At 41.7% G+C, this 13,342-nt stretch overlaps 1 protein-coding gene across 1 annotated transcript in view; it reads left to right on the top strand.

Moving 5' to 3' along the window:
• Positions 1 to 13,342, top strand: part of LOC141092257 (uncharacterized) — a 106,055-nt gene that overhangs the window by 35,421 nt on the left and 57,292 nt on the right. Inside the window, exons 5-8 of the mRNA XM_073578252.1 lie at positions 4,261 to 4,292; positions 5,160 to 5,184; positions 7,689 to 7,705; positions 9,521 to 9,557. Coding sequence (XP_073434353.1) covers positions 4,261 to 4,292; positions 5,160 to 5,184; positions 7,689 to 7,705; positions 9,521 to 9,557 — 111 coding nt within the window. The remainder of the gene's footprint in view (positions 1 to 4,260; positions 4,293 to 5,159; positions 5,185 to 7,688; positions 7,706 to 9,520; positions 9,558 to 13,342) is intronic.

The following is a 13,342-nucleotide window of genomic DNA, read 5'->3' as shown; positions in this document are numbered from 1 at the left end:
ATTTCTTTTGGGGGGGTGCGTTTACGCCGTTCCGGGTGCGGTAAAATTTATAAGGCAGTTTTATTCTTCGGGTCAGTACGGTTACAGCGATACCTCATTTAGGTCTTTTTTATGTTTTGGCACTTTTATGCTATGAAAACAATTTTATATAAAAAATAACTATTTTTGCATCGCTTTATTCTGCAAGCTATAACTTTTTTATTTTTTCGCTGATTATGCTGTGTGGCAGCTCATTTTTTGCGGGACAAGATGACGTTTTCAGTGGTGCCATGGATATTTATATATATCTTTTTGATCGTGCGTTATTGCACTTTTTGTTCGGCGGTATGATAATAAATCATTATTTTTTGCTTCGTTTATTTTTATTTTTTAAGGGGTTCGCTTAAGGGGTTAACTATTGGGACAGTTTTATAGGGCGGGTCGTTACGGACGCGGTGATACCAAATATGTGTACTTTTATTGTTTTGTTTGTTTTTTTTCCAAAAAATGAATTTATTGGGGAATATTTTTTTTATTTTTTTTTTAATTTATTTAGCGATTTTTTTTAAAATTATTTTTACACTTTTTTTTTTTTTACTTTATTACAATGTCCCAGGGGGGACATAACTGTCCTGTGACAGATCGCTGATCTGTCACATCACAGATCACTGTGACAGATCAGCGATCTGTCACAGGCAGTCCAGAAGGCTTCCTCATGCCTGCGCTTTGCAGGCACTGAGGAAGCCAGCTTCCTGCAGACCCCCGGAGGTCCCCGCCGCCATATTGGATCCGGGGACCTGCAGGAAAGGAGCCCCCCGCAGCAGCGCTGCACATTGCGCTGCTGTGGGGGGCTCAGGGAAGCACGGAGGGAGCCCCCTCCCTGCCGATGCTTCCCTTTAACCCCTGGTACACCGCGATCGTGTTTGATCGCGGTGTGCAAGGGGTTAACGTGTCAGGGGTGGTCCGTGACCGCCCCTGACACATTGTGCCGGGTGTCAGCTGTGATAATCAGCTGACACCCGGCCGCGATCAGCGGCGCTCACCACGTGGGCACCGCTGATCGCTGAGACGTAATATTCCGTCCATGGAAATTAGGTCCAGGGTCACATGGACGGAATATTACGTCCATTGTAGGTAAGGGGTTAAGGAAACTAGTGTATATACCCTGTAATTTTATACTTTTCAAGAAAGGCGTCCAGGCCCTTCTTAAATTTTAGTAGGGAATCACTCATTACAACATCATATGGCAGAGAGTTCCATAGTTTCACTGCTCTTACAGTAAAGAATCCACGTCTGTGATTATGCTTAAACCTTCTTTCCTCCAGACTTAGAGGATGCCCCCTTGTCCCCGTCACAGGTCTAAGAGTAAAAAGATCATTAGAAAGGTCTTTGTACTGTCCCCTCATATATTTATACATCGTAATAAGATCACCCCTAAGCCTTCGTTTCTCCAAACTAAATAACCCCAAATGTAATAGCCTGTCTGGGTATTGCAGACCCCCCCAGTTCTCTAATAATAGCCCTCCAAATATTATAACGGCCCCCACATTGCCTTTCATATAGTATAAAGGGCTCCACATAGCCCTCCATATAGTATAATGTCCCCCACATTACCTTCCAGATAGTATAATGGGACCACATTATGCTCCATGTAGTATAATGCGCCCCCATTGCCTTCCATATAGTATAATGTGCTCCCATTACCCTCCATATAGTATGTGTCCGGATTTCCTCCATATAGTATAATGCGCTTCAATTGCCCTACATATGGTATAATGTGGTCCCATTACCCTCCATATAGTATAATGTGCCCCAGGTTCCCGACATATAGTATAATGTGCTATCATTGCCCTCCATATAGTACAATGCATCCCCATTGCCCTCCATATATTATCATGCACGCCCATTGCCCTACATATAGTATAATGCGCCCCATTTCCCTATATATAGTATAATGCACCCCCATTGCCATCCATGTAGTATAATGAGCCCCCATTGCCCTCCATATAGTATAATGCACCCCCTTGCCCTACATACAATATCATGTGCCACACATTGCCCTCTATATAGTATAATGCACCCCCATTGCCCTCCATGTAGTATAATGCGCCCTCGTTACCCTCTATATAGTATAATTCACCTCCATTGCACTTCATATGGTATAATATCCCCCTATTGCACTTTGTATAGTATTATGCACCCTCATTGTCCCCCATATAGTATAATACACCTGTATTGTTCTTCACTTAGTATAATGCACCCCCATATAGTGTAATGAACCAATATATAGTACAGTGCTCCCCCTCATAGTATAATGCACCCTCATTGCACTTCACTTAGAATAATGCACCCCCATATAGTGTAATGAATCAATATTATTATTTATTTATATACCGCCATTAATTCCATGATGCTGTACATGAGAAGGGGGTTACATACAAAGTTATAGATATCATTAACAGCAAACAAATTTACAATGACAGACTGGTACAGAGGGGAGGGGACCCTGTTCTTGCAGACTTACATTCTAGGGGGAAGAGACAGAAGGTCGGGGGTGCAGCAGCTCTGGTGGTGATGAGGCAGCAGCTCAGGCGGTGGTGAGGTGGCAGAATGGTCATTGCAGGCTGTAAGCTTTCCTGAAAAGATGGGTTTTCAACTTGTTTGAAGGATCCGAGGTTGGTGGATAATCGGACATGTTGAGGCATGGAATTCCAGAGGATGGGGGATATTCAGGAGAAATCTTGGAGGCGGTTGTGTGAGGAACAAATAAGTGTGGAGGAGAGTAGGAGGTCTTGGGAAGATTGAAGATTGCGTGAGGGAAGATATTGGAAGATTAGTTCAGCGATATAGGGAGGGGAAGGGTTGTGGATGTCTTTGTAGGTCAGTGTTAGTACAGTGCACCCACTCATAGTATAATGCACCCCCATTGCACTTCATATAGTGTGGTACACCCCCATATAATACAACGTACCTCTATATAGTATAATGCACCCCCATATAGTACAATGCTCCCCATATAGTATAATGCATCCCATTGCAATTCATATAGTATTATGCACCTCCATATAATTTAATGTACCCCATATAGTGTAATTCACCCTCATTGCACTTCATATAGTGTAATGCATCCCATTGCACTTTATATAGTATAATGCACCCCCATATAGTATAATGTGCCCCATATAGTATAATGCACCCTAATTGCACTTCATATAGTTTAATGTTCCCTCATTTCACTTTATACATTGTAATGCACCCCATTGCACTTCATATAGTGTAATGCACCCCATATCGTATAATGCACCCCACTGCACTTAATATAGTATAATGCACGTCCATATAGTATAATGCACCCCAATATAGTATAATGCACCTCCATATAGTATAATGCACCCCATATAGTATAATGTGCCCCAGTTGCACTTCATATAGTATAATGCACCCCCATATAGTAGAATGCATCCCCATATAGTATGATGCACCCCCTGTAGTGTAATCTGCCCCACTGCCCTTCATATAGTATAATGCGCCACACAATGTATTCATTGATTAAAATTAATTATGCACCTCCCCTCGGTCCCTCACTACTCCAGTGTCCTCAGCGTGTGATCTGAAGTTCTGCATTTCTCCACGCAGCAGGCGCCATATAGTGACTTCATTTTACCCTCTGTACTGAGATGTCAGATCACTCACAACACTGACAGTCCAGCACACTCTGATCCCATAGGGCAGCTGAGCCATCACTCACAGTGTCCCTAGGCCACAGTAAAAATGAAACCGTGAGCCCTCTTGAATATATATTTGTTGTATCCTTTAGAGCTGCCCTTTACTGACTGATTCTGTCCCGCTAGACCACTATCAGACTTCATTTGCTGCAGGCAAACACTTGCTCCACTACGTTTTCTGGGCTTCATCTCTAAAAACAAATCAGGGAGAGGGGATTATCCTTATCCTAGAAGTAATGATTGGTTGATGTATTTATTAGGATATTACCGGGTCCAGCCTTTTGCACAATTACTCAATAGGTTGTTTTTAAGGGCTTGTCAGATGGTAGAAGAAAGGTTCTAAATGTTCCTCCCAAAAAAGGGCTACTTTTGTTCATGGACGGTGTCTGATATTGCAGCTCTGGTCCCTGTGTATATCGCAGACACAGCGCAAAGGATAAAATCTGCTGTTAAAATCTGCCGCATAAATTGTCTCCGCAAGTTGAGATTTGTACTGTAAGATGAAATATCTACACATCTGTTTCAATTCCTTTATCTTTTGTCTTTACGGGTCTAGATAATTATCAACCAATCAGTCAAGGTGGAAAAGTAAGAATATTTTAATTCTATTGCTATATGGTATCACTTAATTGCAAACACATGAAGCTTTTCTGAATTTTTACCTGAAATGACAGATTTGCTTTTAGGGCCAGTCTCACACATCAGAGGTTCTTGTACAGACTCCAGTCTCTAGACCAGTTGCTGGTGTCTTCACCCTAACCCAACAGTCTGATATATGCCTAGTACACTGCCGAGTTCAGGTCAGGAGACGCACAGTCGATGCACCAATCTAGCACCAATGCCAAGAGAATTTTTAAAGGGAATCTGTCACCAGCTTTTGCTACCCATTTGAGAGGAGCATCATATTGAGACTGAGACCTTGACTCCAGCAATGTATCCCTTACTTCACTGGGCTGCATTTTTTTTTTATATAAAATCACAGTTTTCTCTGCTGCAGATCTAGCAGTTCTCTAAATGCTGAACTCTCTATTGCCCCGCCCACACCACTGATTGGCAGCTTCCTTTGTACACTGTGCATAGGCAAAAAGCAGCCAATCAGCTTTGGGGGCTGGTGTTATACAAAGCTCAGGAATATGAAAGACTACATGGCAGCAGGTGTACTAGTCCTCTAGTAATAATCTACAAGGATTTTATAAAAACTACAGCAAGCAGCTCAGTAAGTGATGCATCACTGGAATCAGAGTCTCTGTCTGTACATAATGCTGCTCTCAGATTCAGTGGCAAAAAAAACCTGCTGACAGATTCCCTTTAAATGGTAAGATTATGGGAATTTTCCACTGATAATAATGAGTCTTAACTAAACAAAGTATTTTTGTTTAGCTAATAGTAACCATTCCAATAAATATCAATGTTTCGATGAAATCTTATACTTCTGCTTTATGTTTTTCATTTTAGAAGAAAGATAAAAAACCCAAGAAAGGTAATTATTTTAAGAGGTACAGATTTATCACTGAATTCGTCCCTTTCCCCTTTTGAAGGGATGAAATTAATTTCCTACGGGATCAAAAGGATCAACAAAAATGTGCAATAATGGTATGCAAACAAGGAACCAAAGCAGATGCCCATTGTCTGGAATGTTCAGCAAGTGAACACCTCCATCGTTTCGTTTTGTAAAATCTTTCACCGCTGTATACTGTATTTTATCGTCATATTATAGTCTTCATAATTATTTTTTTTTCACTAGGGGGCGCTCACTGATTACTTTTTTTTTATTGTTCAGTTCCATTGCATCCAGTAAGGCCACCTTGGGGAGGCAAAACAATAAAAACTCATGAATGTGTATGAATAGATTCTCCCCAGTTTGCATATTTCACAGGAAGCCAATTGACGTGTTAATGTCAAGTTTCTAGAGGATGATAGGAACTAGAATACACAAAGGAATCAAAAGTTACTAACTCCATGCCAGTGTTAATCAATCAGTACATATACATGGTACTATTCCTTATTTACCTTTGCTTGGATATTTACCTTGAAAATCAAAATATGTTGGATCCTTTGTCTCTTCTTTCTGTATGAAATTCTGAGTAATGATCTTTATATTTAAAAAGTTATTCCCGTCTTCATAAATGAGTGTTGTCGGATAATACTTGTCAAAACAAGCGATTTTGCAATTTACTGCTCATTAAATTTTTCAGCTGTTCTTAGGATATTAACCGTTTCCCAACCGCCTTGCTGGGCTTTGTGCAGCGCCGACGTTTATCTACTGTCAGCGGTTTTGTGCCCCCTGGGACCCCCACATACCTTATAATGCAGGGATTCCGGCGCACAATGTTTTCTGTGACCCCCCGATGTCATCGAGACCTGATTGGTTCAGGTCCTGATGACGTCAGCGTCACAGCAGCCAATGAGAGAGCTCGCTGGGAAAGCTGCATGTTTCCCGGCGATCTGACTCATTATAACGCGACTTCTCCGCTGATCTCACACTGACGGGAGATCAGAGGAGAAGCAGCGTTGCTGTGTGACAAGATCGCAGCCTGGCACAGCTGTGCCAGGCAGCGATCAGCTGTGCCAGGCAGCGATCTTGTCACACAGTAACGCTGCTTCTCCTCTGATCTCCTGTCAGTGCGAGATCAGAGAAGTGGCGTTACTATGAGTCAGATCGCAGGGCAGCGATCTCGTCACAAAAAAAAGTAAAGAACAAAAACAAAAAAAAAGCAGGTACAAAGTTTAAGGCTAGGGTTAGGGCTAGGGTTAGGGTTGGGATTAGGGATAGGGGTGTGTTGGTGTTAGGTTTGTGCTTAGGGTTATGGTTAGGGTTGGGATTAGGTTTGGTTGTGTGTTGGGGTTAGGGTTGGAATTAGAATTGGGGTTTCCACTGTTTAGGCACATTAGGGGCTCTGCAAACGCACATGACACCCGCAGACCATTCCATCAAAGTCTGCATTCCAGAACGTCACTACTTCCCTTCCGAGCCCCACCGTGTGCCCAAACAGTAGTTTTCTCCCACACATGGGGTACCAGCGTACTCAGGACAAATTGAACAACAACTTTTGGGGTCCAGTTTCACCTTTTACCCTTGGGAAAATAAAAAATTGGGGGCTAAAAGATCATTTTTGTGGAAAAAAATTATTTTTTATTTTCATGGCTCTACGTTATAAACTTCTGTGAAGCACTTGGGGGTTTAAAGTGCTCACCACACATCTAGATACGTTCCTTAAGGGGTCTAGTTTCCAAAATGGGGTCACTTGTGGGGGATTTCCACTGTTTAGGCACATCAGGGTCTCTCCAAATGCGACATGGTGTCCGATTTGAATTCCAGCCAATTCTGCATTGAAAAAGTCAAACGGCGCTCCTTCCTTTCTGGGCTCTGCCGTGTGCCCAAACAGTGGTTTAGCCCTACAAACGGGGTGTATTCGGGAGAAATTGCAAGAAAAATTTTGTGGTTCATTTTCTCTTTTTACACTTGTGATATAAAAAAAATGGTTCTGAAGTAAAATGTTTGTGAAAAAAAGTTAAATGTTTATTTTTTCCTTCCACATTCCATTCATTCATGTGATGCACCTGAAGGGTTAATAAACTTCTTGAATGTGGTTTTGAGTATATTGAGGGGTGCAGTTTTTAGAATGGTGTCACTTTTGGGTATTTTCTGTCATATTGACCCCCCAAACTCACTTCAAATGTGAGGTGGTCCCTAAAAAAAATGGTTTTGTAAATTTTATTGTAAAAATGAGAAATCGCTCCTAATCACAGCCAGGTTCGGCCCAGCGCTTATAGGCAACACAGCAGCGGTGGTCAGTGTCCTAGACAGCAAGCTGTAGACAAAAGTGTTAATATCTAAAGAACTGCTGCAAATTTTAACAAGTAGTAAATTGCAAAATTGCTTGTTTTTTCATGGTCTTTCCAATAATATCCATCTATAAAATAATCCTTTAATGTATAGCAATGGCTTGGATAATGGTTTTATTTTTTCATTTCTTTTTATAGATGACGGCAGCTATTTAGTAAGTTCATTTACCAAGTATTTGTAAATTTAACCCGAAAAAATGTAATTCTGGCGTTTTGATTTCGTTCTTGTTACGCCATTTACCGAGCAGATTCATTTATTTTATATTTTGATATATCAGGTGTTTCCGAATACAGCGATCCTAAATATGTGTATTTTTCATGTTTATGTTTCTGTCACGATCCATTTTTGGATCTATGTCAGAGTCTGGACTCTCTTATATAAACCTTTTTCCTTTCTGGCCCTCCGGGGTTTATATGAGTTTTTGCCCCCAGTGGCCGCTGGTGTTACTACAACTGTCGTGAGTCTGCTGCTGGGTTTCCCCCCCGGTGGTCTCTGGTGTTACTACATGTTTAATTAGTCAGCAGGTGGTGACCACCTCCCTCCTTCCTATAAAAGGTCATCAGGTGCTGTAGCTCTCTGTTGGTAATATTGGTCATTTGCTAACCAACCTTGGTGAAGACTGGACCTACCTGGTGCAGAGGGGGTTCAGCTTATCTGGAGCAGTGGTGATGCTGCTGGATGCTGATCAGGTGCCTTACTCTGCTGCTTGAGCATTGGCAGCAGATAAAGCTAAGTTTTGTGTTTTAGTTGCTTTAACCCCATGGTGTCTGCTTTATCTTTTCCTTTTGTGTTATTGGTGCAGTTCACTTTATTCCCTGTCTCACCTTCTGGAGAGGGGGTTGGTGGTTTAGCTCAAGGATAAACAGGAGATAGGGACAGGTCGGGGACTTGGGCCTCACTACCATTAAGTGTACCCCCAAGTTAAGGAAAGTCAGTGCACCTCCTTAACCTGAGGGGCAGTTCAGGTGCCCAGGTTCCACGTCTCCTGTTTTCCCCCTACTGCCCCGTGACATTTTCATTTTTAATATGGCAAAAAGGGTCTGATTTGAACTTCTGATAATTTTTTTTTCTTATTTTTCAAAACTTTTTTTCTTACTTTTTACTTTATTTAATAGTCCCCTTAGGAGACTTGAAGCTGCAATCGTCCGAACGCTTGTGCTGCAAATAAAAGGGCTTCAGCACCGCCTTCTATAGCAGAAATCACAATCTCCCATGAATCCCATGAATCTGAATGGAATTCACAGGAGGATCGTAATGATAGGCACGGGGGTCTTCAGCAGACCCCTGGCTGACATGACAACCCGTCAGTACCCCCCGCGATCAGATCACTTGAGAGGGGTGCTGATTTGCGGGATTAAATCCCACTGTCAGTGATTGACAGCGGGATTTAACAGGTTAACAGCCGTGGACCTTCAGAGCATGCTGAATATTTTTGAAGGGGCCAAGTCTATATTTGCTGATAAGTTCTTCACTTGTCACCCATCTAGGTTTCAGAATCATGAAGCAATATGCTCACACCCTTGGTTCTTCACACCCTGAACTGTTTTCTTGACTTTGGGGGAATTTTGCCCTTCCCATAATCCCAAATGTTTTGACATCCGAAAGATAAATTGTATTTCTTAGGTATTGCTCTACAGGCAATAATGGTGTCCCCACATATTAGTGATCCTTTATAGTGTGGAGGAGCATAGATCCCAAAGATGGGCACAAATATTTTTGATTGTATAATAAAATGACACCCACAAGTAATAGCGCTATGCACAGCTCCTGCGCCTGCACTACTCACAGGAACTGCCTGATTCCTGTAGCTCAATATTACAGAGCAGGATGTTAAGGGGTTAATGATTCCCTAATACACAGACTCTCTAATGCAGGAAGCTGTGCACATTTTATGCTGTAACTGCCATTTTGTTATTAAAAATACAATGGAGAAATGTTTTCTAATTTAAGATATTTTTATTCCTTAAAGGATCATTATTTGCAATCTGGAGATCCTGAACTTCCAGGTATTTGTTTCCAATAGTTTTTACCTCCACATTTCTATAAAATGTTCAAGTACCATAAGTCAGATCCCATAGTTTGTCTATGGAAACTGCATAAGTCCTAAGCTAAATTATTAGGCTGGAATCACACTAGCGTTTAAAAAATTGATCCAATAGATAGATAGGTAGATAGACAGCTGTGGGCAAATGTTTATAGCCAAACATAAAGCTCACCAGGCTATTAATACAAGCTCACAGCTGTATACTTAGCATATACTGGTTAATAAAATGTGGGCCCCCCAAAAAAAATGACGTGTAGCCCTCCCTATAATTAATAATCAGCAAAGGCTAGACATATAGCTGCGGGCTGATATTATTAATCTAGGAAGGGGCCATGGATATTGGCCCCTTCCCAGACTAAAAACATCAGTTCTCAGCTGCCCCAGAAATGGCGAATCCTTAAGATGGGCCAATTCTGGCTCTTAGCCTCCGCTCTTCCCACTTGCCCTGGTGCAGTGGAAAATGCGGTAATAGTATTAGGGTTGATGTCAGCTCTGGATTGGCAGCTGACATCAAGCCCAGGAGTTTGTTATGGAAAGGCGTTTATAAGAGACCCCCTTACTAATCCCATAGTTAAATTGTAAAAAAAAAACACAGCCTAAATAAAGTCTTTTATTTTAAATAAACACTCCCCCCCTCTTTTAGCCATTTATTTTACACAATTAAAAAGAAAAAAGAAAACTTATACTCACCTGTCCAACGAGAAGATAATCCACCGATGCCCATGTCCCCTGTACAAGACAAAAAATAATAAACCACCATATTCTTCACCTGTCTGACGAGAATGTAATTCATTTGTCCCTTGACGATTCTTGCTCTGCTACATCTAAATGGCATTCTGAACAATGACTAGAGTTGAGCGATACCGTCCAATACTTCAAAGTATCGGATCGGAATGGATCGGCCGATCTTAAAAAAAAGTATCGGTATCGCCGATTCCGATACCGGAAGTCCCATTCAAGTCTATGGGACTTCCGGTATCGGAATAAGAAAAACCCTGTTTTTGCCTTGTACAGCCTCTCTGGGGTCTGTACGGGCCTTTCGGGGGGCTGTGCCGGCCTGCCAGGGGGTCTGTGCAGGCTCCGGTGGTCTGTGCCGGCCTGCCGGGGGGCTGTGCCGGCCTGCCGGGGGGGCTGTGCAGGCTCCGGGGGGGCTGTGCCGGCCTGCCGGGGGGCTGTGCCGGCCTGCCGGGGGGCTGTGCAGGCTCCGGTGGGCTGTGCCGGCCTGCCGGGGGGCTGTGCCGGCCTGCCGGGGGGGCTGTGCAGGCTTCGGGGGTCTGTGCAGGCATCGTCCGATGGGACTACAAGTCCCATTGGGCGATGCCTGCTACCATGACAGTGATTGACACATTAGCCAATGATGGGACAGTAGTAGTCCCATCATCCGGCTAATGTGTTGAATGTAAAAAAAAAAAAAAAAAAAATTACATGCTACATACATGCTACATTCATACTACATACTACATACATGCTACATTCATACTACATATATACTACATGCAACATACATACTACATATATACTACATGCATGCAACATGCATACTACATATATACTACATGCAACATACATACTACATATATACTACATGCATGCAACATGCATACTACATATATACTACATGCTACATACATAATACATATATGCTACATATATACTACATGCATGCTACATACATACTGCATGCTACATGCATACTACATGCTACATACATACCACATATATACTACATACATACTACATGCATGCTACATGCTACATACATACCACATACATACCACATACATACTACATACATACTACATGCTACATACATACTACATATATGCTACATACATACTACATGCATGCTACATACATACTGCATGCTACATACATACTACATGCTACATACATACCACATATATACTACATACATACTACATGCATGCTACATGCTACATACATACCACATACATACCACATACATACTACATATATACTACATACATACTACATACATACTACATGCATGCTACATACATACTACATGCTACATACATACCACATACATACTACATATATACTACATGCATGCTACATACATACTGCATGCTACATGCATGCTACATACATACTACATACATACTACATGCTACATACATACCACATATATACTACATACATACTACATACAATACATTCATACAATACATACATAGACATACAGTACATATAACATAGAGTAACATACTTACCAATACTTGTCACATTGTTCCCCGAAGCCATTGTCTTTTACGGAATAAATATTAACATAACAAACCACAAAAATACTCACCCACGATCCGAAGCAGTCCACGAGTGTGTCCCACGACGATCTTGGGTAGAGAACGGCAGCATCAGCTGATGCTGCCGTTCTCTACGGGCTGCAGGAATCCAATGACGGAAGGTAGGTATCCTTCCGCACTGTATTCCTCCGCCACTTAAAAAAAAAAAAAAGTCCCTAGTCTCACTTTTTTGCCATTGCTGTGTGGGAAATTCCCACACAGCAATGGCATAAAGTGAGACTAGGGACTTTTTTTTTTTTAAGTGGCGGAGGAATACAGTGCGGAAGGATACCTACCTTCCGTCATTGGATTCCTGCAGCCCGTAGAGAACGGCAGCATCAGCTGATGCTGCCGTTCTCTACCCAAGATCGTCGTGGGACACACTCGTGGACTGCTTCGGATCGTGGGTGAGTATTTTTGTGGTTTGTTATGTTAATATTTATTCCGTAAAAGACAATGGCTTCGGGGAACAATGTGACAAGTATTGGTAAGTATGTTACTCTATGTTATATGTACTGTATGTCTATGTATGTATTGTATGAATGTATTGTATGTAGTATGTATGTAGTATATATGTGGTATGTATGTAGCATGTAGTATGTATGTAGTATGTATGTAGCATGCATGTAGCATGCAGTATGTATGTAGCATGCATGTAGTATATATGTAGTATGTATGTAGCATGTAGCATGTAGTATGTATGTAGTATGTATGTGGTATGTATGTAGCATGTAGTATGTATGTAGCATGCATGTAGTATGTATGTAGTATATATGTAGTATGTATGTAGCATGTAGTATGTATGTAGCATGCATGTAGTATATATGTAGTATGTATGTAGCATGTAGTATGTATGTAGCATGCATGTAGTATGTATGTAGTATGTATGTGGTATGTATGTGGTATGTATGTAGCATGTAGTATGTATGTAGCATGCATGTAGTATATATGTAGTATGTATGTAGCATGCATGTAGTATGTATGTATGTAGTATGTATGTAGCATGCATGTAGTATGTATGTAGTATATATGTGGTATGTATGTAGTATGTATGTAGCATGCAGTATGTATGTAGCATGCATGTAGTATATATGTAGTATGTATGTAGCATGCATGTAGTATATATGTAGTATGTATGTAGCATGTAGTATGTATGTAGCATGCATGTAGTATGTATGTAGTATTTTTTTTTTTTTTTTAACATTTAACACATTAGCCGGATGATGGGACTACTACTGTCCCATCATTGGCTAATGTGTCAATCACTGTCATGGTAGCAGGCATCGCCAGATGGGACTTATAGTCCCATCGGACGATGCTTGCACAGACCCCCGGACATCAGCACAGCCCCCCGGCAGGCCGGTACAGACCCCCACAGGGTGCACAGACCACCGACAGGCCGGCACAGCCCCCCGGCAGGCCGGTACAGACCCCGGGCAGTCCA

The sequence above is a fragment of the Dendrobates tinctorius genome, unplaced genomic scaffold, assembly GCF_039654945.1.
Source record: "Dendrobates tinctorius isolate UK_male_01 unplaced genomic scaffold, ASM3965494v1 ptg000059l, whole genome shotgun sequence".
Classification (NCBI taxonomy): Eukaryota; Metazoa; Chordata; class Amphibia; order Anura; family Dendrobatidae; genus Dendrobates; species Dendrobates tinctorius.
This window is presented reverse-complemented; position numbering and strand designations above follow the sequence as displayed.